At 41.5% G+C, this 24,741-nt stretch overlaps 2 protein-coding genes across 2 annotated transcripts; both read right to left on the reverse strand.

Moving 5' to 3' along the window:
* Positions 1–2,299: 2,299 nt before the first annotated feature.
* Positions 2,300–8,701, reverse strand: LOC311141448 (ran-specific GTPase-activating protein-like). Its single transcript, XM_084176785.1, has 6 exons — positions 8,578–8,701; positions 5,884–6,020; positions 5,151–5,308; positions 4,785–4,913; positions 4,604–4,672; positions 2,300–4,003 (listed from the first exon to the last, which is right to left on the reverse strand). The coding sequence occupies exons 1-6, from the start codon at positions 8,590–8,592 to the stop codon at positions 3,867–3,869; spliced, it is 645 nt and encodes a 214-aa protein (XP_084032911.1). The 5' UTR covers positions 8,593–8,701; the 3' UTR covers positions 2,300–3,866.
* A 4,735-nt stretch (positions 8,702–13,436) lies between these two features.
* Positions 13,437–23,746, reverse strand: LOC311141662 (microprocessor complex subunit DGCR8-like). Its single transcript, XM_084177067.1, has 14 exons — positions 23,634–23,746; positions 22,146–23,165; positions 20,904–21,072; positions 20,421–20,563; positions 19,819–20,188; positions 19,405–19,602; positions 19,127–19,228; positions 18,843–18,941; positions 18,621–18,703; positions 18,364–18,464; positions 18,157–18,263; positions 17,724–17,851; positions 17,451–17,564; positions 13,437–15,596 (listed from the first exon to the last, which is right to left on the reverse strand). Exons 2-14 carry the CDS (start codon positions 22,845–22,847, stop codon positions 15,513–15,515), a joined length of 2,400 nt encoding a protein of 799 aa, XP_084033193.1. The 5' UTR covers positions 22,848–23,165; positions 23,634–23,746; the 3' UTR covers positions 13,437–15,512.
* Positions 23,747–24,741: the final 995 nt, after the last annotated feature.

A 24,741-nucleotide genomic window follows, 5' to 3' on the forward strand; every position in this document is an offset into this window, starting at 1 on the left:
GTTCAAACAGGTGCAGTTAATACAGGTAATGAGTGGAGAACAGGAGGGCTTCTTAAAGAAAAACTAGCAGGTCTGTGAGAGCCGGAATTCTTACTGGTTGGTAGGTGATCAAATACTTATGTCATGCAATAAAATGCAAATTAATTACTTAAAAATCATGCAATGTGATTTTCTGGATTTTTGTTTTAGATTCCGTCTCTCACAGTTGAAGTGTACCTATGATAAAAATTACAGACCTCTACATGCTTTGTAAGTTTAAAACCTGCAAAATCGGCAGTGTATCAAATACTTGTTCTCCCCACTGTACACAAAATCCTCTGCTTCAGAGCGTTACAGTGGTGGCTGTTGTCTGCGATTAGTTCTGAATACCCAGTCAAAACAGTCCTCACCATATTCAGTACAAATCCCACCAGCTTGGCAGTCAGCCATGCACAGCTAAAACCTCTGACAGGCAATTTATTACTTTTGTGACTTTGTATTTTTTGTAAAATAGGTCTGCCCATAATAAATTATGTTAATGCCATGTATAATTGTGTTTTGTTATGATTCAAATCAAGTGTGAAAAAACCTTGAAAATCAAAGTATTCAACTGTGTTACAAAATGTAGAAAACTCACCATTGTTAAAACATTTTATTATTATTATTATTATTATTATTAATATATACCCAACCTTTGGAAAATGTTTGATACATCTTGCTTTTTATACAGATGCTCAAGCTTGGAATGGATGTTTGTATTTTGAGTGGATTTTCTTGTTGATAATTTATAATTTAAGGGAATAAATAAATAACATAACGCATACAGAGAAGGGGGTATACTAGTTTGTTGTATTTTGCAGTGTAAAACAAGTTATTGATGAAACTGTATGATGAAGCAATGTAAAGTCATAGGAAGCAGATGTTGTTAAAAAAAAGTTTGGTTAAAAAGTGCCAAAGGTGGCTACTTACCCTGACACTGTTAACACTCAGGGTATTCCTGACTGTCAGTCTGTCTGTCCAGAACATCAACAGGCTTCAGACTGAAGACAAGAAATGCATCCACTTTCATCAGCTGTCTGGTACAGCAAACCAATAGTATTACAATACATAAGGGAAGTCATACATAAAACTATGGGACTGTTTTTTTTTGTTCACTGAAGAAAATAATATATATTTGGTCTATTATTTTTGTTCATAAAAAAATCACTGATTAAATGTACACTGAACAAAAATATAAACGCAACATGTAAAGTGTTGGTCCCATGTTTCATGAACTGAAATAAAAGATCCCAGAAATGTTCCATACGCACAAAAAGCTTATTTCTCTAAAATGTTGTGCACAAATTTGTTTACAGCCCTGTTAGCGAGCATTTCCACTTTGCCAAGATAATCCATCCACCTGACAGGTTTGGCATATCAAGAAGCTGATTAAACCGCATGATCATTACACAGGTGCACCTTGTGCTGGGGACAATAAAAGGCTCTCTAAAATGTGGTTTTGTCACACAATGTCTCAAGTTTTGAGGGAGCATGCAATTGGCATGCTGACTGCAGGAGTGTCCACCAAAGCTGTTGCCAGTAAATGTAATGTTCATTTCTCTACCATAAACTACCTCCGTCATTTTAGAGAATTTGGCAGTACGTCCAATCGGCCTCACAACCGCAGACCACGTGTAACCACGCCAGCCCAGGACCTCTACATCCGGCTTCTTCACCTGCGGGATGGTCTGAGACCAGCCACCCAGACAGCTGATGAAACTGAGGAGTATTTCCGTCTGTAATAAAGCCCTTTTGAGGGGAAAAACGTATTCTTATTGGCTGGGCCTGTTTCCCAAGAGGGTGGGCCTATGCCCTCCCAGGCCTCCGCCCCTGCCCAGTCATGTGAAATCCAGATTAGGGGCTAATTAATGTATATGAACTGTAACTCAGTAAAATCATTAAAAATTTTGCATTTATATTTTTGTTCATTAATGTTGATTCATTTCAGGGACATGTTTTGATCAAAATGTATGTATTTGTTCTCTGCAACAGCACCATCATTTGGAATTTATTAGAATGCATTTCACTGTCACCACAGTACTGAAACAGTACAGAACTTGAAAGGTTGGTGAATAAGCAGTGATTATCAAACACATGGAATCAACTGATGAATGTTTTAATACAGCTTACTGAATGTGTACCATTAGATGATATATAAACATTTCAAGCCAGACCATCTTGCAAGGCAGCCTGAGATGGCATTGAATTTCCATACCAGACTGGCTCTACTGCTCTTTCCCACTTAGCAAGTCCTCACCCCATGTAACATAGACAGACCAAATGGTCTTTGAGAGCTTTTATTGGAAGATGGAGGAAACATCTCAAACCATATGAGTGCAAATGAAAAGCAACATTCCAGCCTGTACATGTATTTACAGATGCACTGGCACGTCGATGCACCTAAGGGGCAGGGTCAACTCAGTAGGTACAGGTCAGAATGGTGAGCACAGCTGATTCCACATCATTACACTCTTGCACTATACATTTTCTACATGCTTTAGTTTCAGTTTGAGGGAATGTATTTTGACCTAAAAACAAACTTGAGCCACCGGGAAGGGTAACCAAGCCAGAACGTACTGTAGCCTATACCAAAGTCTTATGAACCATTGTATTTAATTTTGATATGGTGTGATCAGTCTTCAACAACTAAAAATGAAACAAAATCAAAAACACCTTTCTGATTTGTTGAATTATGGGCATCATATCATCAGCAGTAGGACATCTTAGATACGAGTCACTGATAACTGATCCGAGCAGAGGACTAGTTCCCAAAATGCACCTGATGTTAAACACGTTACGGCTACGTCTTAATGGTCCAAAGTGTCTTCCTTCACTCATTTCCTCTCCTTCATCTGATCCTGACAGAAAATGACAGGTGAAAGCAAATTCCCGCCTGGTAAGCATCCACCACATTGCTTTGCCTTTATGTACATATCTACCTCAAATACCTCATACCCCTGCACACTGATATGGTACTGGTAATCAGTTCCCAAAATGCACCCTCACGTTACCAAGCTACAGCTGCGTCTCAATGGTCCAAAGTGTCTTCCTCCATTCATTTCCTCTCCTTCATCTGAACCTGACAGCAAATAGGTGAAAGCAAACTTCTGCCTGGTAAGCATCCACCATATTGCCCTGCCTTTATGTACATATCTACCTCAAATACATCATACCTCTGCACATTGATCTGGTACTGGTACTCCCTGTATATAGCTTCATTCTTGTGTATTTTATTCCTCGTGTTACTATTTTTCTCTCTGCATCGTTGCGAAGGGCAGTAAGCATTCCACAGTAAAGTGTACACCTGTTGTATTCGACACATGTGACAAATAAAATTAGGTTTTTCACCTTGTCTGTATTCAGATCAGTAAAGACGAAGGAGAGGAATACCAAGAGAGGAAGCCTCCATATTGAGATGCATACCAAGACATTACAGCTCCTCTCTGCCTGTTTTCCATCATACTTGAGGCACTAACAAGCAGTCCTATTCCCTATAAACTAACTTTGCTTCATTCAGAAGAACACAAAAAAGACTTACCCAATGTGGGAATTACCAATATCACAAGCCTCATTTCACAGTATGTCAAGTTGACACAGATGAGCAGAACAGACAACTTGTTTTCCATAATGGAAAAAAAGAGGGCGGGTGGGGAGCGGCACATTTTAATGAATGGATACTTTTTTTTAGAGTGGCACCAAGGTCTTGCGATCTCTCCAGGCAAACAAATCATTTAAAAAAAACTACTAAATAAATCAATATGCAAGAGTCCAAATTCAGTTTCTTTAGTCTATGGTAGAAAAAAAGGAAAAAGACACGTTGAAGATCAGTAAAGCAAGTTCACTTGGATTCATTTCTTCTCTTCTGCTGCTGCTTTTTCCTCCCTTTGATCCTCTTTCTTTTCCTCTGGTGTCTTGGTCTTGTCGTCCTTTACAGATAGTGCCTCCAGTTTCTCTGCCACTTTGTTTGCGCGGTCAATGTTTTCTCCTGCAGAAAAGTACAGAAAGATGAGATTGTAAGTGTGGTGTGCCATGGTGGCCCAATGTACGAGCGAACAGGATGGCTAAGATGGGGCCAATCAAATGTATTTATAAAAGCCCTTTTCACATCAGCAGATGTCACAAAGTGCTTATACAGAAACCCAGCCTAAAACACCAAAGAGCAAGCAATGCAGATGTAGAAGCACGGTGGCTACACATCAACAGTAACAGTCTTCTTCATGTAAGAGCTTGTTTTAGGGCATTGGGGATGTCTGCCATTTGAATGACTAAGAATATTCCAGCTTGAGTGTTTCACAAGACTTCTCGTTCCACTGATACATTACGTAAAGTTAATCTACTGGGTAGTGCTTAACATGTGACCTGCTGAACAATGGTTGTTCTTTGTAATTAACATTGCAGAGAAAACAATTCTAAGTGTGCCAGAACGTACCAACATTAGCCTAACAGTAGGCCAGCGAGTTGTTACATTCTGCATGTTAATTTAGCAGACATAAAAAGTTCCAGGCTGGAGTGATCGGCAGGGAACAGAGTATTGTCTGCATACTGACTATGAAAGATAATGTGGAAAAAAGAATTGCACACCAACCTGATCCATCTTGAGATTTTCTGACTTCCTCCTTGCATTCATCGAACTTCACCTTAAATTTCTGAGCGTCTGAAAAGTACAGAAGTTATTTTAAACCCCATCCACACTTTCTGTATGAGAAGCCGACTGAATTGTTAAAAGCTAAACGCAGTGACTAAAATAGACATGTTGTCGCACTCACTTTCTGAATTGAGGAAACGGATTGCCAGGAGTTCAGGTTTGGGATGCTCATCAGCGAAGTCAGCGAGTGTGTTCCATACCCAGGCCCTGTCACTGCCAGCGTTGGGCTTCAGCTCCATCACAGGGAAAACTGAAAGAGCAGAAGATGAAAAGGAATTAGGCCACTGACCCATAGAGTCACATATCTATACAATGACTTGTTTTGCTTATACCTCACTATCATCTCATACTTAGAATGGTAATTCAGTGGACAGGCAACATGCATGGGTTAATGGAAAGGTTTCAGTCTGACACACACCAGTCTGACACACACTAGACAGCAGTGATAAACACTACTGGTTGAGACAGGAAGCCTTCTGTGACTCACTGTTGTGATTGGCACAGATCTTCAAGGTCCGGTCTCTCCTCATCAATAGGCGGATGGTGCCCTTCTCTTTGTGTTTAAGGAGCTTGACGTCGCCTGTGCCGCGCTCCTTCCACTCTGGTGGGTCATTCTCAGAGGCAAAACGGTAGAGCTTCGCACGCCTGTGGGGCGAGACAATATGGGTAGAATGATGAAGCTTTGGATGGAATCAGTGACAATACCTGGGTGACAGAGGCAGGGCTCTATGCCAACCTTTTTTTACAAGGAGCATGTGTGTGCCTAAGTTGAAAAATGTAGGCACACACAAAGAAATTTAGGAGCACTGTGAAAAATATTTGAGGTAATACTTTTTCTAGGCGTATTAGGTCCACACAAAAAAATCCAGGCCGCACAGCAAACTATTTAGGAGCATTGGAGAGTAAAATGTTCGCACTGTAGAGCCCTGACAGGGCTGGATGGTTTCATAACACTTGAGCCGAATCCTAACTTCCACTTAAGTAAAATAAATAAATAATGTTCTTTTTTTATTTAACCTTTATTTAACTAGGCAAGTCAGTTAAGAACAAATTCTTATTTACAATGACGGCCTACACCTGCCAAACCCGGACGACAGTGCATGGCTAAGTGAAAATTCTACTCATTTAGAAGTTCGATATCAGGATTCGGCCCTGAATGAATTACAAATTGTGTATTGCACAATGATTTAGGCTATTGAAAGCTTTCAGCATCAGCTTACATTTTGAACAGTTCCTCCTCGTCCTCCTCTAGAGTCTTCACATCCTGCTCTGGAAGAGACACGATGGGCTCATAATGGGGATCGTGGTTTGATTCTTCTGCATTGTCTGTTGAAGTCTCCTGCTCTTCTGGCGTTTCCTATGAAAAAAGATTTCCAAACACGTTAACCCACTAAGGTCGATGTCCCCCCCGCAGACATCTAATTAGCTAAATTTAAAAATGCCCATAAAAATCTGTCAGTTTAAGCTAGAGATATGTGATATATTTTTTGCATTGGATGCATCTCAAATCGACCGCATCCGCCTATGTAACACTTACGCCGTGAAAGGTGACAGAGCTAGAGTGTTTGTCAGACCATTAGACATCCCTAAAATTGGTCTTCTCACAAAATTGTCTGTTGCTTCCAAACGGTTTAGCCTACAAACTTTTATGACACCTCTATGGAAAGACGACTCTCACGATGGCGTTCTCCATTTTGCTCTACGATCCCCACACGCATCTTGGTACTTGTCTAAAGTCAGTACAGGCAACTTCTGTCTGAAGTGTCCGAAAACAGTTTGGCCTACACACTAACATGTTTTGGCCTACACACTAACATGACCCCTCTGTGTAAAGGTGAGACATCTTTAACACGTACATGTCACTTGTTTTGCTCTAGGATGCCCACAGGCCTCAAGACTCGTCTGAAGGTCCCCCAGTACCAGTAGAAAAAATTTATGGACGTATATATGGAGACTTTAGTGAGAACAATACGGGTTTAAATACTTGTAAAATAAAAATCCTGATCTTTGTTTTACTGTAGCTCTCTGATATAGGATAGATAATTTGGGGGGGACTATCTGTTGTTCCATGTAGTGAATATGTTATTCAATGTGTTTATATGGGCTAATAGCAGTAACACAAAATTCATTTTTTCATCAAATAATTGTTGATACTTCAAGGGGTCTTGAAATTCAAAATCAAATAGCAAAATGATCCTTGGTATGACCTTATTAAAACAATTCCATATAGCTTAGTAGAACCCCCGCCCCCCTTAGACACTTATGGGTTTTAAGGACAGCATTTGGCTTTCATTAAAAATCATCCTCAAATTTTGGTGGGCTTGTAGTTTCACCTGGATTGTCATCTCGTTTCAAGTTAGTAAAATGTACTTTACTAGTCAATGTATTAGACTGTAAAAACAGTAGGCTCCACCAACTAACTGCAGAGGGATGTGAATAGAGGGATTTGAGAGATCAGGCTTTGGAGGTTATCCTTTGTGTGCAATTTGCTGTGGCAACTGAACTTAGTGGTGCTGGTGCTGAGCCATGCATCTTTGCTGCTGGATGGCTTTACAAAAGACCTTGTAACTCCATATGATCTCACACTTACTACAGAATATGGTAATATTGCCTAACAGTACATAAAAACGCTCATCACGAGAGGAAGAGATAAAAGTGAAGCAAGTGGACAATAATCACAAAACAATAACTTATGTTAGCTGGACAACTAGGCCCAACTTAAACTAGTAGCTAACGTTAGTGCTGTTTGTACATGAGAGTTAGCCACATTTACAGTCAGCTACCAAAAAACTAACTTCACATGAATATCAGCAAGCCATCTTGCTAGATACTGCCGTAAGATTAATTGATTAACCTTCGCTGCCTGAACAAAATGTAAGGGGCGCGAGGCTGCTTTTGAGTAACGTTACTGTATGGCTAGCTAAAACTTCGATAGCAACATGTCTCCATCCAAGACTAGCTAACTAGCAAGTCATCTCAATCGTTGTCTTGTTACGTTAGCTAATGAAGTTATCCGCTTGGTTATATAGCTAACAGTGCCATAACTCCGACAGCATGTCAATGTTTACATCATTTCTAGCTATCTAAATGGTAAACAAGCACTGAGAAAGTTGACATTTCTTTCGGCCTGGAGTTAGCAAGCCAGCCAGCTAGGCCATTCAGAAAAGCACCAAGCTAGCAAGTTAGTTAAATAGAGATGAATAGGTTTAGCCATCGTGTCAATGACACATACCTAGTTAAATGCAATTACCCACTATGTTAAATAAATGCAAACAAATATTGTAAGCTCAGGACACTTCTACAATACTGCAATTTAAAAAGATTCTAACGTTAACTAGCTAACGTTAGCGAGTTAACTGGCTTTTGTTAGTTAACGTGTTAGCCAGCTGGCTAACAATTACTATCAGAATAACAGACAACTAGTTTCAAAGCCAAATATTGTACATTAATATCTCAAACAAATACATGTTGGGTTTAAATGATCATTTTGAAAGCAGTGGTTACACGATTATACCACAGGCAGAACAATGAGCTAAAACTTTGATTATATCTGTTAGCTAGCTGGCTAATGTTGGCTAGTTAGCTAGCCAGCCAGTTAGCTTTGGAGCAGATATAAAGGGCGGCAAAAGTACCGAGATGTCCACTTTTCTGACACTTTGGACACATACAACAAAGGCATAACTGATTGACCATTGTCAGTAAGTTATTGTTTTGAGACCGATTTACACTTTAGACCTCTAATAGATGTTTAACGAGGTTGTTAAAAATCAGCATCCTTAGCCGGCATTACCTTCCCGGGCACAACCCTTGCAAGATAAACTTTGAGAATGCCAATCAAAACATCACAATTGAAATTAAATGTACATTGAATTAAATGCACGGCAGATAACTATGTTCAAAACTCATAAACTCACCTTCGGATCTGCCATGTTAATGTAGATGTTTGTAGATTACGGAATTTAGTTTGATTGATTCAAAACCAAACTCTCCGTTCCGTTTGAGTTCCTCTCTCTTCCTGCTATAGATTTCGCGCGCCGAAATGTCCTACTCGCGTTTCTCCACCCCAGCACCCCCTCCATTTTCGCTATTATTTTAAAGGGCTTTAAAGCGTATAACATGCTCTACAAATAGCATAATGGTATGTGTGATATTGTTATTTTACGAAACATGAATACACTTGATTTATTATTGTTTTCTTTATTACATATGGTAAATTGGTTGCAGTGCAAGTCTACTGTAGACATTTCATTCAGCGTTGTAAAATGTTGCTACATATCTCAAAAGTGTAATGTGTTGTTGAAACATTAGATAGATAAGTAGCTAGCTAGAAACAATTTCAGTGTCAACAAAAGTAACAACCCATTCACATTTTGTAGATCTAGCAGCTTCCTCACTTCCTGTGTCTTTTTATTTTTATAGATTTATCATTCCACTATAACACAATTAACAGGAATCATGGAGAACATGCATCCTATACATTTTCAGCTGAAATATCCAGTGATGTAAATATATATATATTTATATACTGCATCATGTGAAAGTTAATATTTGCATGTGTCCCACAACATGGCAGCCTGCAGTTTATTCTAGTTAGAATAGAATTGCCCGTAAACAAATGTTCTTTATCAGGTAACTTGGTTGTTTGCTTTAATGTATAGTAATGTCCTAGGTTAACTGTTCTTCTCAATGCTAAATTATGTTCCTGCTTTTAAAAATGTGCTTTGCTAAATCTGCTTGACAGCCACTTTGCTACACTCACTGTAACAACTCTGTAAGATCTGGGAGAGCTTCAGGCTTCCTTGATGCATACCTAAAGCAGTGCAGAAATAGTGTATGTCTAAAATGTGTATTTTGAAATGAAATGCAGACTGTCTAGATGAAGCACACATTCAACTATCCCCCCCCCCCCCCCCCCCCCCCAAACAAGAACAGGACAGACGTTGGTGACATCCCAGTGATTGTTTCTCCATCACTGAAAGAGGAGAAGGCATCTGACCCCAAAGAAGATTTAATAGAGGGGGGGACAAAAGAGCCAGTAGAAGATGTGATGGACGGGGTGAAAACAGATGAACTCAAAGCTGAAGGGGGAGGAGAAGCAGCCTCTTCCGACCCTAATAATCTGTACCGCTACGTCCAAGTGGACCTCTTCACCTCTGAGATCTTCAAAGTGGAGATCCAGAACCTTCCCAAGTTCATCGGCTTCAACGACCTGAAGAAGTTCCTGGAGAAGCATCGCCTCAACCCACACAAGATCAAACTGTTCGGGAAGCAGACGTTTGCCTTTGTCACTCTCAGGAATGAGGAGGAGAGGGACAAGGCCATGAAGATGGTGCACGGCATGCAGTGGAAAGGCCGGGTGCTCACTGTGCGCCTGGCCAAACCCAAGGCTGACCCTATCCTCAGGAAGAGGGGGCGGGATGAGGCAGAGGGTGCCGGGCAGCCCCACTCCAAGCAGCAGGAGCCAGAGGAGGATGAGGCACCCCTCAGCGTGCAGATCGCCAACGCGGTGACGCCACTGTGAAACGTGCCTTTATGAGGTGCAGCTGAGGAGGAAGAAGCAGGAGGTGGAGGGGGTGCTGCAGAGACTGGTCAGGTACAGAGACATGTATAAACCCATGCCATGTGTGGCTTTGGTTCACATACAAAGAATGGCCTTAAGTGGGGCATTGATAGGATTACGGGCAGTCTATTGCATTATATCCTGTCTATTATTATATTCAGCCATGAAAGACACCAAAGAAATGTACTAATGAGATTACTTTATAATTCAAGTCCTTCCTTTGGTCTAATGAACGGAACAATTGGATGTCTTTATTTGAGTATGTCTTTATTAACAATTGATAAAGAGGAAAAGTGTGTTACTCAAACCACACAAAGGAAAACTGACTGTACATCATGTTATGTCCTCCCATTTTCTGTTATTACACACCGCCCGGGCAACGAAGGAGTGGCTTCGTAAGAAGCATTTCAAGGTCCTGGAGTGGCCTAGCCAGTCTCCAGATCTCAACCCCATAGAAAATCTTTGGAGGGAGTTGAAAGTCCGTGTTGCCCAGCGAAAGCCACAAAATATCACTGCTCTAGAGGAGATCTGCATGGAGGAATGGGCCAAAATACCAGCAACAGTGTGTGAAAACCTTGTGAAGACTTACAGAAAACGTTTGACCTGTGTCATTGCCAACAAAGGGTATATAACAAAGTATTGAGAAACTTTTGTTATTGACCAAATACTTATTTTCCACCATAATTTGCAAATAAATTCATAAAAAATCCTACAATGTGATTTTCAGGATATTTTTTCTCATTTTGTCTGTCATAGTTGACATGTACCTATGATGAAAATTACAGGCCTCTCTCATCTTTTTAAGTGGGAGAACTTGCACAATTGGTGGCTGACTAAATACTTTTTTACCCCACTGTATATACATATACATACATACATACATACATACATACATACATACATACATAAATATATATATACACACACACACACATATATACATACAGTTGAAGTCGGAAGTTTACATACACTTAGGTTGGAGTCATTAAAACTCATTTTTCAACCACTCCACAAATTTCTAGTTAACAAACTATAGTTTTGGCAAGTCGGTTAGGACATCTACTTTGTGCATGACACAGGTAATTTTTCCAACAATTGTTTACAGACAGATTATTTCACTTATAATTCACTGTATCACAATTCCAGTGGGTCAAAAGTTTACATACACTAAGTTGACTTTAAACAGCTTGGGAAATTCCAGGAAATTATGTCATGGCTTTAGAAGCTTCTGATTGACTCAAATGATGTCAATTAGCCTATTGGAGGTGTACCTGTGGATGTATTTCAAGGCCTACCTTCAAACTCAGTGCCTCTTTGCTTGACATCATGGGAAAATCTAAAGAAATCAGCCAAGACCTCAGAAAAAGAATTGTAGACCTCCACAAGTCTGGTTCATCCTTGGGAGCAATTTCCAAAAAGCCTGAAGGTACCACGTTCATCTGTACAAACAATAGTACGCAACTATAAACACATGGGACCACGCAGCCGTCATACCGCTCAGGAAGGAGGTGTTCGGTCTCCTAGAGATGAACATACTTTGATGCGAAAAGTGCAAATCAATCCCAGAACAACAGCAAAGGACCTTGTGAAGATGCTGGAGGAAACAGGTACAAAATTATCTATATCCACAGTAAAACGAGTCCTATATTAACATAACCTGAAAGGCTGCTCAGCAAGGAAGAAGCCACTGATTCAAAACCACCATAAAAAAGCCAGACTACGGTTTGCAACTGCACATGGGGACAAAGATCGTACTTTTTGGAGAAATGTCTTCTGGTCTGATGAAACAAAAATATTACTGTTTGGCCATAATGACCATCGTTATGTTTGGAGGAAAAAGGGGGTTGCTTGCAAGCCGAAGAACACCATCCCAATCCGTGAAGCACGGGGGTGGCAGCATCATGCTGTGGGGGTGCTTTGCTGCAGGAGGGACTGGTGCACTTCACAAAATAGATGGCATCATGAGGAAGGAAAATTATGTGGATATATTGAAGAAACATCTTAAGACATCAGTCAGGAAGCTTGGTTCTTCCAAATGGACAATGACCCCAAGCATCCTTCCAAAGTTGTGGCAAAATGGCTTAAGGACAACAAAGTCAAGGTATTGGAGTGGCCATCACAAAGTCCTGACCTCAATCCTATAGAAAATGTGTGGGCAGAACTGAAAAAGCGTGTGCAGAACTGAAAAAGCGTTTGCGAGCAAGGAGGCCTACAAACCTGACTCAGTTACACCAGTTCTGTCAGGAGGATTGGGCCAAAATTCACCCAACATATTGTGGGAAGCTTGTGGAAGGTTACCCGAAACATTTGACCCAAGTTAAACAATTTAAAGGCAATGCTACCAAATACTAATTTCTGACCCGCTGGGAATGTGATTTTTAAAAAAAATAACTTAACTCAGTTGCCGGAGATTAAGGAACCCGCTCGGATTTCACCATGAGGCCAATGCAGTGTTTAAATGTATTTGGCTAAGGTGTATGTAAACTTCCGACTTCAACTGTGAAGTCGGAAGTTTACATACACCTTAGCCAAATACATTTAAACACTGCATTGGCCTCATGGTGAAATCCGAGCGGGTTCCTTAATCTCCGGCAACTGAGTTACGAAGGACGCCTGTATCTTTGTAGTGACTAGGCGTATTGATACACCATCCAAAGTGTAATTAATAACTTCACCATGCTAAGGGATGTTCAATGTATACTTTAAAAAAAAAATGTATACCCATCTAACAATAGGTGCCCTTCTTTGCGAGGCATTGGAAAACCTCCCTGGTCTTTGTGGTTGAATCTGTTTGAAATTCACTGCTCCACTGAGGGACCTTATAGATAATTGTTTGTGTGGGGTACAGAGATGAGGTAGTCATTCAAAATCATGTTTAACACTATTATTGCACACAGAGTGAGTCCATGCAACTTACTATGTGAGTTAAGCACATTTTTATTCCTGAACTTATTTAGGCTTGCCATAACAAAGAGGTTGAATAGTTAGACTCAAGACATTTCAGCTTTTCATTTAATTAATGTGGTTTCTCTGTAGATATCTTAAAGTACTATTTGGGGCAGGATTAAACCGCATTTCAGTTTAATATCTCCTTGGTTGTCATCTTGATGCATGTTTTATGAATTACAAAATAAAAAGATCCACCTAAAACAAGCCCTGGTTAATTTGGACACACTAATACAGGCAGGGGTAATTTCAAAGCAGGAGCCAGCCTAAGTCATGACAATTTTATTTGCATAAACAAATTTCACTGAAAGTCAGCGTTCCCAAGTCGCTGTTACATACTTCAATTTCTAGGCAGAAATATTTCTAGCAATCAACTTGTTACAACTCTAAAAGGTAACAAGTATAAAAAGCATTTTCTTCACACACTAGGCAAGACAGAACACGCAAATATAAGGGGGGGAGCATTCAATACAACAGCCTTGTGCCCATGTACAATGGTGAAGTCTGAACAGATGCAGTAAACATTCAGGAAAAGCGCACACAAACCAAATACTTCACACAATGAATGCGCAGCAATTTATATTTTGTTCCAGCAGGTATTGCATCTTTATCCTTTCCTGTATATATAGATATTATTTACTTATGTATTGTATGCAGCAACCTACAGTATTCTATAAAAATGCATAAGACTGTATTTAAGCTTTGGTTCACACTGCTTCTTTAGCTATCGGATTTAATAATAATGACATGTAAGTATTTTGTTTGAGGTAAAGTGTGCCAACTTCATTTCCATAGATTGCCTTTTGCGGAAAGGATCGCAGTGATTCTACACAATGCTTGAAAACGTGATTGATCAGAACACACACACAAATCGGTCACAATGATGGCAAACAAACACACGTTACAGACGAACAACCCATTAAGACAATTCTTAATTAAAATCTGCACATGCTAAAGGCAATTCTTCCAGAACATCAATATTAATGTCTTGTCGTGTTATTACACATCTTAACTGGCTAAACAAATGCTGTATCAAGAGGGGCTTGGTCAATCCATTTCCCTTGAAGGGGGACTTGGGCCCTGTGAGTTCTCTGGAGTGGGAGCCCTTCATGAAATGGGTCAACTAAGGCAACATGTAGCCAATTGTTTCCCCATCTGTATATGGGTCCTTAAATGAATGGCTGAATAGTAAGAGTCTGCATGTTGTATGGTTTTGCTTTAATTTGTGTCTAAAAAAGAATGAAGCAGCTAACACCTAATTACAGAAACAAAAGTCAAAAAGTATAGGCCTTTTTAAATATGTAACAACTTTACCTTGTATATCTCCTCAATGACTACAGTACTTCAAGCTCTTGTGCTTGTGTTGTCTGCAGTGCTAACGTGAAAACAGGATCTTAGCTTGACAGACCAGCCTTATCAGCTGTCCATTGATATGTTTCATCCTGTATATCCAGAACAAAAAAGGCAATTTAAATCATTAGTCCCTCTTAATAGGTCTCGAAAAATCGTCCATTACATAATAAATTCAAAATGCATTTCTCGTACTAAGAACATGAGCATGTAACAAGAAGTATGACTCACTCACTTGAATTGTGCATTTGAAAATATAACTTTTTTTCTCTCCTTAACAGGTAAATGTTTCACGTGCAAATGAAAACGTAAGCTTGCCATTCTTTAGACGAAGCATACTCATCAAAAACCCTAATCACCCTCCAAATTATACACATCAACCATCAAACATCCAAATTACAACAGCATATAAATTGGTTTTCCACAACGTACCGGAATAGCAAAAGCAGAGACCTCAAACTTATCCCTTTGAATAGGCTATGCTTTAAGCATACAAGGAAACCTGTTCGAAAAGTATGGAGTGTATTAGAAATTCAATCATCGCAATATAAAAGAAGGGGGGGGGGGGGTCTAGTGGTTTTCAGCAGTCATTACTACACAGTAAACAGGCTGACAGAAATTGCTGTGGTTCATAGATACATGTCAAGTCATCTCAACCTGTCTGTCTGCAACCCCTGTGGTTCAATTTATAGAAGCTGCGTAGAGATCGCATCTAGAGGTAGATGGTTCTCACTCGACTGTCTGTCTGACTGTTAGTGCATCTGTCCTTTTCTTACCTGATCCACTAACAATGAACCAAAAACACCTTGGGGGTCAAATAATAAACAGCTTGGAGAAATAGTGCTAAGATGACCACCTTTATAGTATAAATGTGCTGTATTGCCATTTCACAATGATGCATAATTGGATGATAGATTGGTGGCGTGGTTTATCTGACAGTGACTATGGCTACCATTGGTCAGTGCCATGTTAGGTTGGTTGCAGTGATAGTTCCTAGACGTCAACAGTACAGAGCGGCTGACTGCCAGGCTGGGCCGACTCCATTATGGTCATCTTGGGCTTCTTCCTGGTTTCTGCCTGAAGCACAACAAAGACATCAGGGTCGTATTTATTAGGGCACACCGTAACAAAATGTTTTGCACCAGAAAAAAAAACAATTATACTTAAAATATATACGCACCAATTTCAAAGATTTTACTGAGTTACAGTTTATATACTGTAAGAAAAATCTGTCAATTGAAATAAATAAATTAGGTCCTAATCTATGGTGTGACTACCATTTGCCTCATGCAGCGCAACACTTCTCCTTCGCATAGAGTTGATCAGGCTGTTGATTGAGGACTGTGGAATGTTGTCCCACTCCTCTTCAATGCCTGTGCAAAGTTGCTGGATATTGGCAGGAACTGGAACACGCTGTTGTACATGTCGATCCAGAGCATACCAAACATGCTCAATGTCTGGTGAGTATGCAGGCCATGGAAGAACTGGGACATTTTCAGCTTCAGGAATTGTGTACAGATCCTTGCGACATGGGGCTGTGCATTACCACGCTGAAACATGAGGCGATGGCAGACAAATGGCTCGACAATGGGCCTCAGGATCTCGTCACAGTAGCTCTATGCATTCAAACTGCCATTGATAAAATGCAATTGTGTTCGTTGTCCGTAGCTTATGCCAGTCCATACCATAACTCCACCATGGGGCACTCTGTTCACAACATTGACATCAGCAAACCCCTCACCCACGACCCAATACAAGCGGTCTGCCATCTGCCCGGTACAGTTGAAACAGGATTTATCTCCAGCGTGCCAGTGGCCATAGAAGGTGAGCATTTGCCCACTGAAGTCAGTTATGGCGTCGAACTGCAGTCAGGTCAAGACACTGGTGAGGACAACGAGCACGCGATTTCCTGAGACTGTTGTGCAGACCCAGTTTCATCAGCTGTCCGGGTGGCTGGTCTCAGACAATCCCACAGGTGAAGAAGCCGGATGTGGAGGTCCTGGGCTGGCGTGGTTACATGTGGTCTGCAGTTGTGAGGCCGGTTGGACGTACTGCCAAATTCTCTAAAACGGCGTTGGAGGCAGCTTATGGTAGAGAAGCTTTGGCAACAGCTCTGGTGGACATTCCTGGAGTCAGCATGCCAATTGCATCAGTGGTTGTGTGACAAAACTGCACATTTTAGAGTGGCCTTATTGTCCCCAGCACAAGGTGCACCTGTGTAATGATCAGGCAGGTTAATCTGCTCCTTGAAATGCCAAACCGTGGATGGATTATCTTGGCAAAGTGTAAATGCTCACTAAAAGGGATGTTAAATTTGTGCACAAATTGAGAGAAAAAAAGCTTTGTGCGTATAGAACATTTCAGGGATCTTTTATTTAAGCTCATGAAACATGGGACCAACACTTTACATGTTGTGTTTATATTTTTGTTAAGTCTATTTCGAATTGGACAAATTCAGGTAGTCCTTCCGTTTGTCAGTTCTCTTCCATTTGGTGCCTAATGAATACAACCCAGAAATTGTCATAACAGTTTGAACTGCTGCACCGAAATGTGAGCAACTTACATTAAAACATCCTTCAAGATCATTATCCAGGCCACACTTGCATACAAACCTGATTTATGACAGTGTCTGAAATAAGGTAAGGCTGGAGCAACCATAGGAAATATGAGTAACACGACAGTGCAGATATATGGCAAATGGAGCAAAGACCAGAAGAATTGCAGGTGTGTCAGAAAGCGGGGGAGATCTCCCTGTCTAGGTACCTCTATGTCCAACAATGGAGTAAGAGCAGCTTAGGTAGCCTGACAGGGTTATCAGACAGATGTATAACTCTCCAGTAAGAAAATCCCTGATGAGGCCAAATGCAAAGGTTACACCAGAGACCCAGGATCTAATTGGAGCTCCTCCTACACTCTACAGCTAACACTTACCCTATCCTTAGCCAGTTTCTTCATCTCCTCTTGCAGTTTGTTCAGGATGTGAAGATTTGGCCTGTTCTTTTTGGCATACTGCTGAAGTTCAATCACACTCTTATCTGAATTTTCCTGCGGAAAACACAAAAAACGCCATCATTTATAGAAATGAGAGAGACGCACATCTGGTTGAAAGAGAAGCAGCATATGCCACCCTGACTTAAGACCTCCAACAGCAGTGGAGCAGCTGTGCTGAGGAACAGTATATGGAGGTGTACAGGTAGTACCTACCTTCTTCACCATCTTACTGCTCTCTTTGCCGTACATGCGGAGCAGTGACCCCCAGTTCTTCACGTGGGGGTGCAGCATCTGTAGGATCTTCTGCGACGCCAGCTGCTTCCCCACGCGCTTATTCTTGCCTGGAAAACAAGACATATACATAGAGCAGCTGCCATTAGTAATGCTAACTAGATTTACACTACATGAACACAGATCAGCTTAGAGCAGGGATATGCTGATCCATATATAGTGTATATACAAAAGCGGAAACATGGTGTCCAGTGTAAAAGTTGTCAGAATTCTCTATATATGGCTCTGACAAAACACACAGAGCACTTGCAATTAGTAATGCTGCTTTTACACTACATTACCACAGAGCGGCATGGAGCAGGTTAGGTCTGGGACTTGCTGTGGTGACTGGAGGGTCAGTGTGGGGGTAACTTACACCATCCACGCACAGTGTGCTTGCCACACGTCATCACATATTCACTCTTCTGGTTCTTCCCTGGGATCACCTCAAACTTGATGCTGGTGTCACCCATTCCATGGTTTCTACATGGCACAAGAGACGGTTGAAATGTAAGGTTAATAGATTAATCAGATCAGAACTAGAAATTTCAATTATTCTTACACCTCATGTCTTGAGTCTTACCTCTTAAGGCACTCGTGTAGAATCTGATATGGCGAGAGTAAGCCTGCTTTATTGGTTAGTTCGTACACCCTTGAATCTTCAATACTGATATGATTAAAATACTGCAGGAAACAAAAACATGAATGGACATTAGTATTCTTCCAAATTACCAACCAGCTAGTAAAGTACAATGTTATAACAGAGACATGTTATCAGACCAAACAAGACAAAACATTGATTTAATTAAAGGGCCTTTCCAATGATTGGCAGGCTGATACCTCCAGTTCATCCCCTTCTATCAGCTTCTCCTCAGACGTCTGCTTCACAAAGTCAGGGATGAGGATCTCCAGTGTGGCGCGAGCTACAAGGTAGACGCATCAGTAAATTACAAGCGAAAGTACCTGTTTATGATTTAAATTTTTTTATAGTTTACAGACAACCGTTGCAGCTGCTTCAGAGGATAGAAAATCAAATAATGACAGAATATGAAAGTACTGTACCAGCTTTATTCTTGGCAAGTTTTTTACTGCTTGCAGTTCCTGTGCCATATGTCACACCGTCTATAATGACTGAGGCGCCAAAGGGTTCACTTGGGTTCTCTGGAGGAGATGGAAAACGAGGATTCATTTGGTGTAAACTGCATAAAGGCCCTTTCTCCAGTCAGTGCTTTGGTGATTTGTTTGGTTTTAAGAAAAACATGTCACTTGGACAAGCTAGTTGAAATCAACATTATGAAGGGGAGAAAAGAGAGAGAAAAATCAATCAATTAAAAAGAGGGACTTACCACATTCAAAAAAGTTGTAAACAGGTCGGACCTTTAGGACACGTTGCATATATTCATGTAGGATGCAAACTTCAGATTTCCCATTTGGGTTAATGACAAACTCTGAGAAAAAGAAAGAGGGAAAGAGTTGATGCGATTAGCTCAATACTCCTCACTGAAATAGTTATTAGACTATGTACGCATCCAAAATGGCACCCTATTCCCTAAATAGTGTACTACTTTTGTGAATAGGGTGCCAATTCAGATGTAACCTATGGTTCTTCTTCTGCATCTATTACCTTTCTTGGTGGGGGTATCTGATACAGACAGAGTGATAAGTTTCTGGTTGGCAGGCAGAATGGGTCTCTCGGACTCGGCCTGCTTCCTCTTCATGTCCCTGTTAAACTGCCTGCGCTCTGCCCAGGTACGGAACTTCTTCACTGTCACTTGTTCAAAGTCAAAGCACTTCTCCAGGTAGCTGCGGAACTCCTCAATTTCTGGCGGGGTTTCAATAAGGGAGGGGTATCGGTTAGATTGTTGCTTTAGAAGCCAAACTAACTTCACGCAGATAGGTGTTCTTATGAAATACCCACCAACATATTTGTATCCCCTACGTTCACAAGAAATTAAACATACTAGCCATCAGCCATGGCATTCAAAACTTCTACCTGCTGGCAAGACAACCGCTCATCATGGAGTGTGTTGACCCTTACCTATGGATTCATCTTTGCACACCTCCACCTTGGCCCTGAACTGTCCCAGTGCCCCCTGGGCCATTTCACAGGAGTGGGGCATCTTGCCGTGCGGGACTGGGCACCTCTCCATGGTCCCCTCTGTGACCAGTCCTGTCTCCAACTCCGCCTCTCCCTCCCCCAGGCTCAGACCCAGGGCCACAGTGGTAGGGTCCTCCTGGGCCGTGGAGTCAGGCTCGTCTGGTCTCTCCAGGGAGTCTGCCTCTTCCCCAGGCTTCACCGGAGACACCTCAGCGTTGGGCGTCACCTCTCCATTCTGTTGCTTTTCCTCATGATCCTTCATCTTCCTATAGTGCAGGCAGGGGATGCTACTGGTGGGAGGGTCGTGTTTCTGTACACAGGGGCACGAGGGGTTTGGTTAGAAGTAGGTTGTTACAGTTGTTTGAGAATAGAGAAATAATGGACATTCATCCTTATTCCTTTAGTTTGATCATTCCTACCAAAAACTGAAATATAACACCAGTATTCAGTGTATAACAATGGGGTTCCTGACATGTTACTAACCCTCTAAAAGATTCAAATGTACAGCAGTTTCCATCTGTCTTATCTCTTCCACGTCTTACCCTGATGCTCCCGGTCCCCAGGAAGTAAGGTCTGGACCAGGTCACCACTCTGGTCTCTCTGTGCAGGTAGACTGGAATGCCAGAGTTATGGAATGTCATGATCCATCCATCAGGTAGTGGCTCAGTGGGTGGACGCCCACGACCTGGGAAACACACACACTCACTCATCACTACACATCCGCAAGCAAACACCACACACACACACGACTACACGTCTGTAGACAGACATGACTACACATCTCACACACTTATTTTTCTTAAAACTGCATTGTTAGTTAAGGGCTTGTAAGTAAGCATTTCACTTTAAGGTCTACACCGGTTGTATTCGGCACGTGGCAAATAAAATGTGATTTGATCAGTGTCCTCTCACAAACGTGATGATATGCATTCATAAGGTATGATATGAATGCATAACATCATTATGTGCCAGCCTTAGATACACCGTTACCAAAGGCAGATCAGCGCCAGACATCCACCACTCACTCTTCAGGACTGTTTTAATTTTGGTCATCATGGGCTGAACGCCTCCCTCCCCGTCCGACGCATGGTCACTGTCCCCTGCATACTCAGCAGCCCCCTCTGCCAGGCGCATCTTTTTGGGCATGGGCATGCCCTCCTCCAGCAGAGCGTCTACATCATTGTCGAAGTCCTCCTGGAAAAGACTGTCGTTGAGCGCATGGGGGAGAAGGGAGGGGTGGGGGCAGCCCTAACCTGTCATGTTTTCCATTCAGTTTGGGCTATGCCATCTTGTCATGAGAGAATTTCAAGTCATATTTGCAACCAATATCTGGCATGCATAACAAACATAAAAGCGTTGGAAACAAAGTGGATGAGGGGAGATTCAAATCAGGTTCAACTTTTGAAGACACCAAGCATACCAACTATATCAATCTCAAGTAGAAAAGAGAGGATTTCCATCAAGAATCAAAAGTATGATGCAAAAGCCCCCCGTGTAGCACAGTTGGTAGAGCATGGCGTTTGCAACGCCAGGGTTGTGGGTTCGATTCCCACGGGGGGCCAGTATAAAAATGTATGCACTCATTAACTGTAAGTCGCTCTGGATAAGAGCATCTGCTAAATGACTAAAATGTAAAAGCTGACATTTTGCTGGTGACATTGGAATAAAATGACTATACACTATTACCCTTTTCACATTACAGAGCCAAACCGTACTGGGCTAACATCATTACTAGAGCCTGTCCGATATATCGGTCCACCGATATAAAATCGGTTGATATTGGCTTTTTACCGCTATATTGGACGACAATTCCACCAATAAATAGGATGAAAAAGGGAATTTTATGCTTATCTGAACACTGGCAGCCATTCTCATGATGTGTCATTCATTTCACAATGTAAGAAATGAACATTTTAAGCATATTTCTTGGACAATTGCTGTTTTGGATGGCAATTTATGAGAATGCAGTATGGAATTTTTTTTCTTTTTCATTTCCCCGGCGTAAAACAGTATGTTTTAATATTTCAGTATTGGTAAGTTTGGTACCCCAAAAAATCGTTATCTGTATCTGACCCCCAAAAATGGTTATGCATCCTCCATAGTTGCTGGAACTGTGCTGGAAATGACGATGTGAAAAGAATATCCAAGCCATTACGGTTTCGGGTTAGACCCTACAGTGTGAACAAGGCACAAAAGATTAGTGAGTGGATGATGATGATGATGATGAGGCTCTGCAGAGGCAAAGATGGGGCCCCTTGGTTACGTACCTCATATGAGTAATTCAGGTTCTCCTCGTCAGCGTTCTCCTGTTGAACCATTTCCTCAGACCTGAAACCCCCCTGCTCCACATTCTCCGTATGCAGGAAGTCCTGACTGAAGTCCTCCAGCTCGTCCAACACCGCAAACTCCACTTTGTTCTCCAGGTCTGCCTCCGCCCCTCTCCTCCCTGCACTGCCATCGACCGTCCCGTTCCCCAGCCCTGAGCTACCCTCAACAGCCTCTAGCTCTGTATCGGCATCATGCAACTCACCATTAAGGCCCTCTGAGCTGGTCTCCCCTACACCACCACCCTGACCTATCCCTGTGTACAGCACCTTCCTATCTTTGCTCCTGCTGCTATCTACGACGCTGACACTGATCTTAATGTCTTGTAGTAACTTGAGCTCTGGCAGGAACTTGGTGATGGGGGGCGCGTGGCGGGCTGTTCTAGGGCACGGTGCGCTGGATTCGGCCTCATCTGACAGGTTATTACTTAAGGTTATGGAGCCCTTGGCGAGGAGCCCCAGGCCCTGGTCCCCTGCTGGGGTGTGTGTGTGTCCATCACCACCAGAGCTAACGTCCATTTCCTCTGCGTCACTGGACGTTTGCAGGGGAGGTGGTGGAGGCTGCGCTTTACCATTAAGGCCCTCCGAGTTTAAATCATCAGGTGGCTCCAACGGCAAGGGGGGTAATATATCATCTATCTCCATGTTGACTGTCTTATGAATCCCTAAATATAACAAATTATCTATGGGTCACCCTGACTCTGTTTTGGCAACCTGTTCTCATAAGCTTTTAGCTAAAATGCATGCAGAAGCACATTGTACACAAGATTTCGAACGAAACAACTTCCCTGTGTTGACCATGTACCAGTGTTGAATATGCTAAGCTGACTACATTGTTCTTTTCATTAATGTAGACAGCTTTTTAGAATCACTGTCTAAATTATTGGAAATCACAATGCATTCAGCTTATATTACTCGGATCTAGGCACTGCGAATCCTCCACTGGCGAATCCTCCGTCAGAGCTAGAAAAAGAGGGACACAAGTTAGTCAATAATTGAAGCCAAGACAGCAACATTGCAGTGCAAAAACATGTAGCCAAGGCATCTATGCACATTATGCAGTATTTTTATGATGGCTTACTAATGCCAAAACCACAGGCCAAGCACTGCCAGATAAATCCTTGCTTGATTGCAGAATGCTAACGATAGCTCGCTGTCTGTGTAAGATATTTGGAAAACTGGATTCACCCTACAAAGTCAACTAATGCAAAAACTTTTGCTACTGGTTAGCAATATGGGGCACCTTCAAAACTGAACGATTTCAAAAGACGACCATCAATTTGTATTGTCCTTCTACGCACTAGCCAAGCTAACTTTAGCAACCTGGCTAGCTTAGCTCAAACTTGAAGCTAAGCGGTTTTTAAGCTACACAATTAGGTGTCGAAATGACTGGGCTAAACACAGAAACAACGAGCACATTTGATCACTCACCTATATTTTATTTACTCCATTTTCTTCCCTAAGCTAGCTAATCTAAATTATTTTATTCTTTTGACGAGGCCAGACAGATCCCTTCCCCGTTCCGCCATCTTGCAGACAGCTGCAGACTTCTTCTGAAACTCCACCCCCAATACCGGCTTTTTGAAGATTGACCGGTGACGAGTCCAATCACCATTTAATTCAAAGTGAGCACACTAATCATCAACCGACAAAGGCAGGCCTTGCCTCACTGCGGGAATAAATCGACCAATCAAACATTAGAATAGATCACAGTTGACCAATGAGAACGGTAGGCACAATTGGGGTTGCGAAGTGCAGTGACCACATACTGTCGCTAGGTGGCAATCATCTCCACCCATTGTCTTCACCAGAAACATTGTATGCAAAGTAGCGGTCAGTAAAATAAGATATATCATAATATATGAAACATTGTATACAATTTGATATTTGTTTTGATGCATAATCTATCCACTGATAAGATTAGAACCCTGCTGTTTATAATCTGCATAAAGCCTCTGACCAACTCTCAGACATACCATCGTGTTTACTGAAGATTCAAAAGTTTCTGCGAATTATATCAGAATCAATATTTAAACATAGAAACTGTGACAACCATTGCAATGACCACAGTTTATTCAGCTACAAACCATACACCACATTGCGTTAATAAGCTTGTGATTGTCTAATAAAATTGCCTGATCAGATCTATTCTTTAAAGAATAGTATACATTTGCAAGACACACTGACGTCACGACTCTTGGCGGCAGTAAGAAAGACATCGCCATCTGCGCCAATTCAACATAGCCAAGATTTACGTTTTTATTACTTCTAAACAAAATAACTTTTTGGGTTCTCATACGCTTACAATGATGTTTTGATTCTTGATTTAACAGTCGCTAAAATTATATTTGGTTGTGATCTTTGCAAAATAACTATTTTGGATGCAGCAGTTGTTAGCTAGAATGCTAACGCTCATTGACATAGGCTGTAGCAAAAAGCTAGCCAAAGAGCCATTTTACTGGTTGAAGTATAATGCAGTTGATTTGCGATGATGACACCAACATTATATTAAGCAGGACATTCATAAAATCCTTAAAAT

This window comes from Coregonus lavaretus (assembly GCF_964263955.1).
Source record: "Coregonus lavaretus genome assembly, chromosome: 14".
Lineage (NCBI taxonomy): Eukaryota > Metazoa > Chordata > Actinopteri > Salmoniformes > Salmonidae > Coregonus > Coregonus lavaretus.

What these genes read in the sequence shown, in the direction of transcription:
- LOC311141662 (XM_084177067.1), bottom strand. Translation starts at nt 22,847, where the DNA reads ATGGAGATAGATGATATATTACCCCCCTTGCCGTTGGAGCCACCTGAT. An exon ending in GCAGTAAGATGGTGAAGAAG is followed by an intron (nt 17,565 to 17,723) that starts GTAGGTACTACC and finishes TGTTTTCCGCAG; the next exon opens with GAAAATTCAGATAAGAGTGT. An exon ending in AGAAACTGGCTAAGGATAGG is followed by an intron (nt 15,597 to 17,450) that starts GTAAGTGTTAGC and finishes GTTGTGCTTCAG; the next exon opens with GCAGAAACCAGGAAGAAGCC.
- LOC311141448 (XM_084176785.1), bottom strand. An exon ending in CCGTTTCCTCAATTCAGAAA is followed by an intron (nt 4,673 to 4,784) that starts GTGAGTGCGACA and finishes TGTACTTTTCAG; the next exon opens with ACGCTCAGAAATTTAAGGTG. An exon ending in AAAATCTCAAGATGGATCAG is followed by an intron (nt 4,004 to 4,603) that starts GTTGGTGTGCAA and finishes ACTTTTCTGCAG; the next exon opens with GAGAAAACATTGACCGCGCA.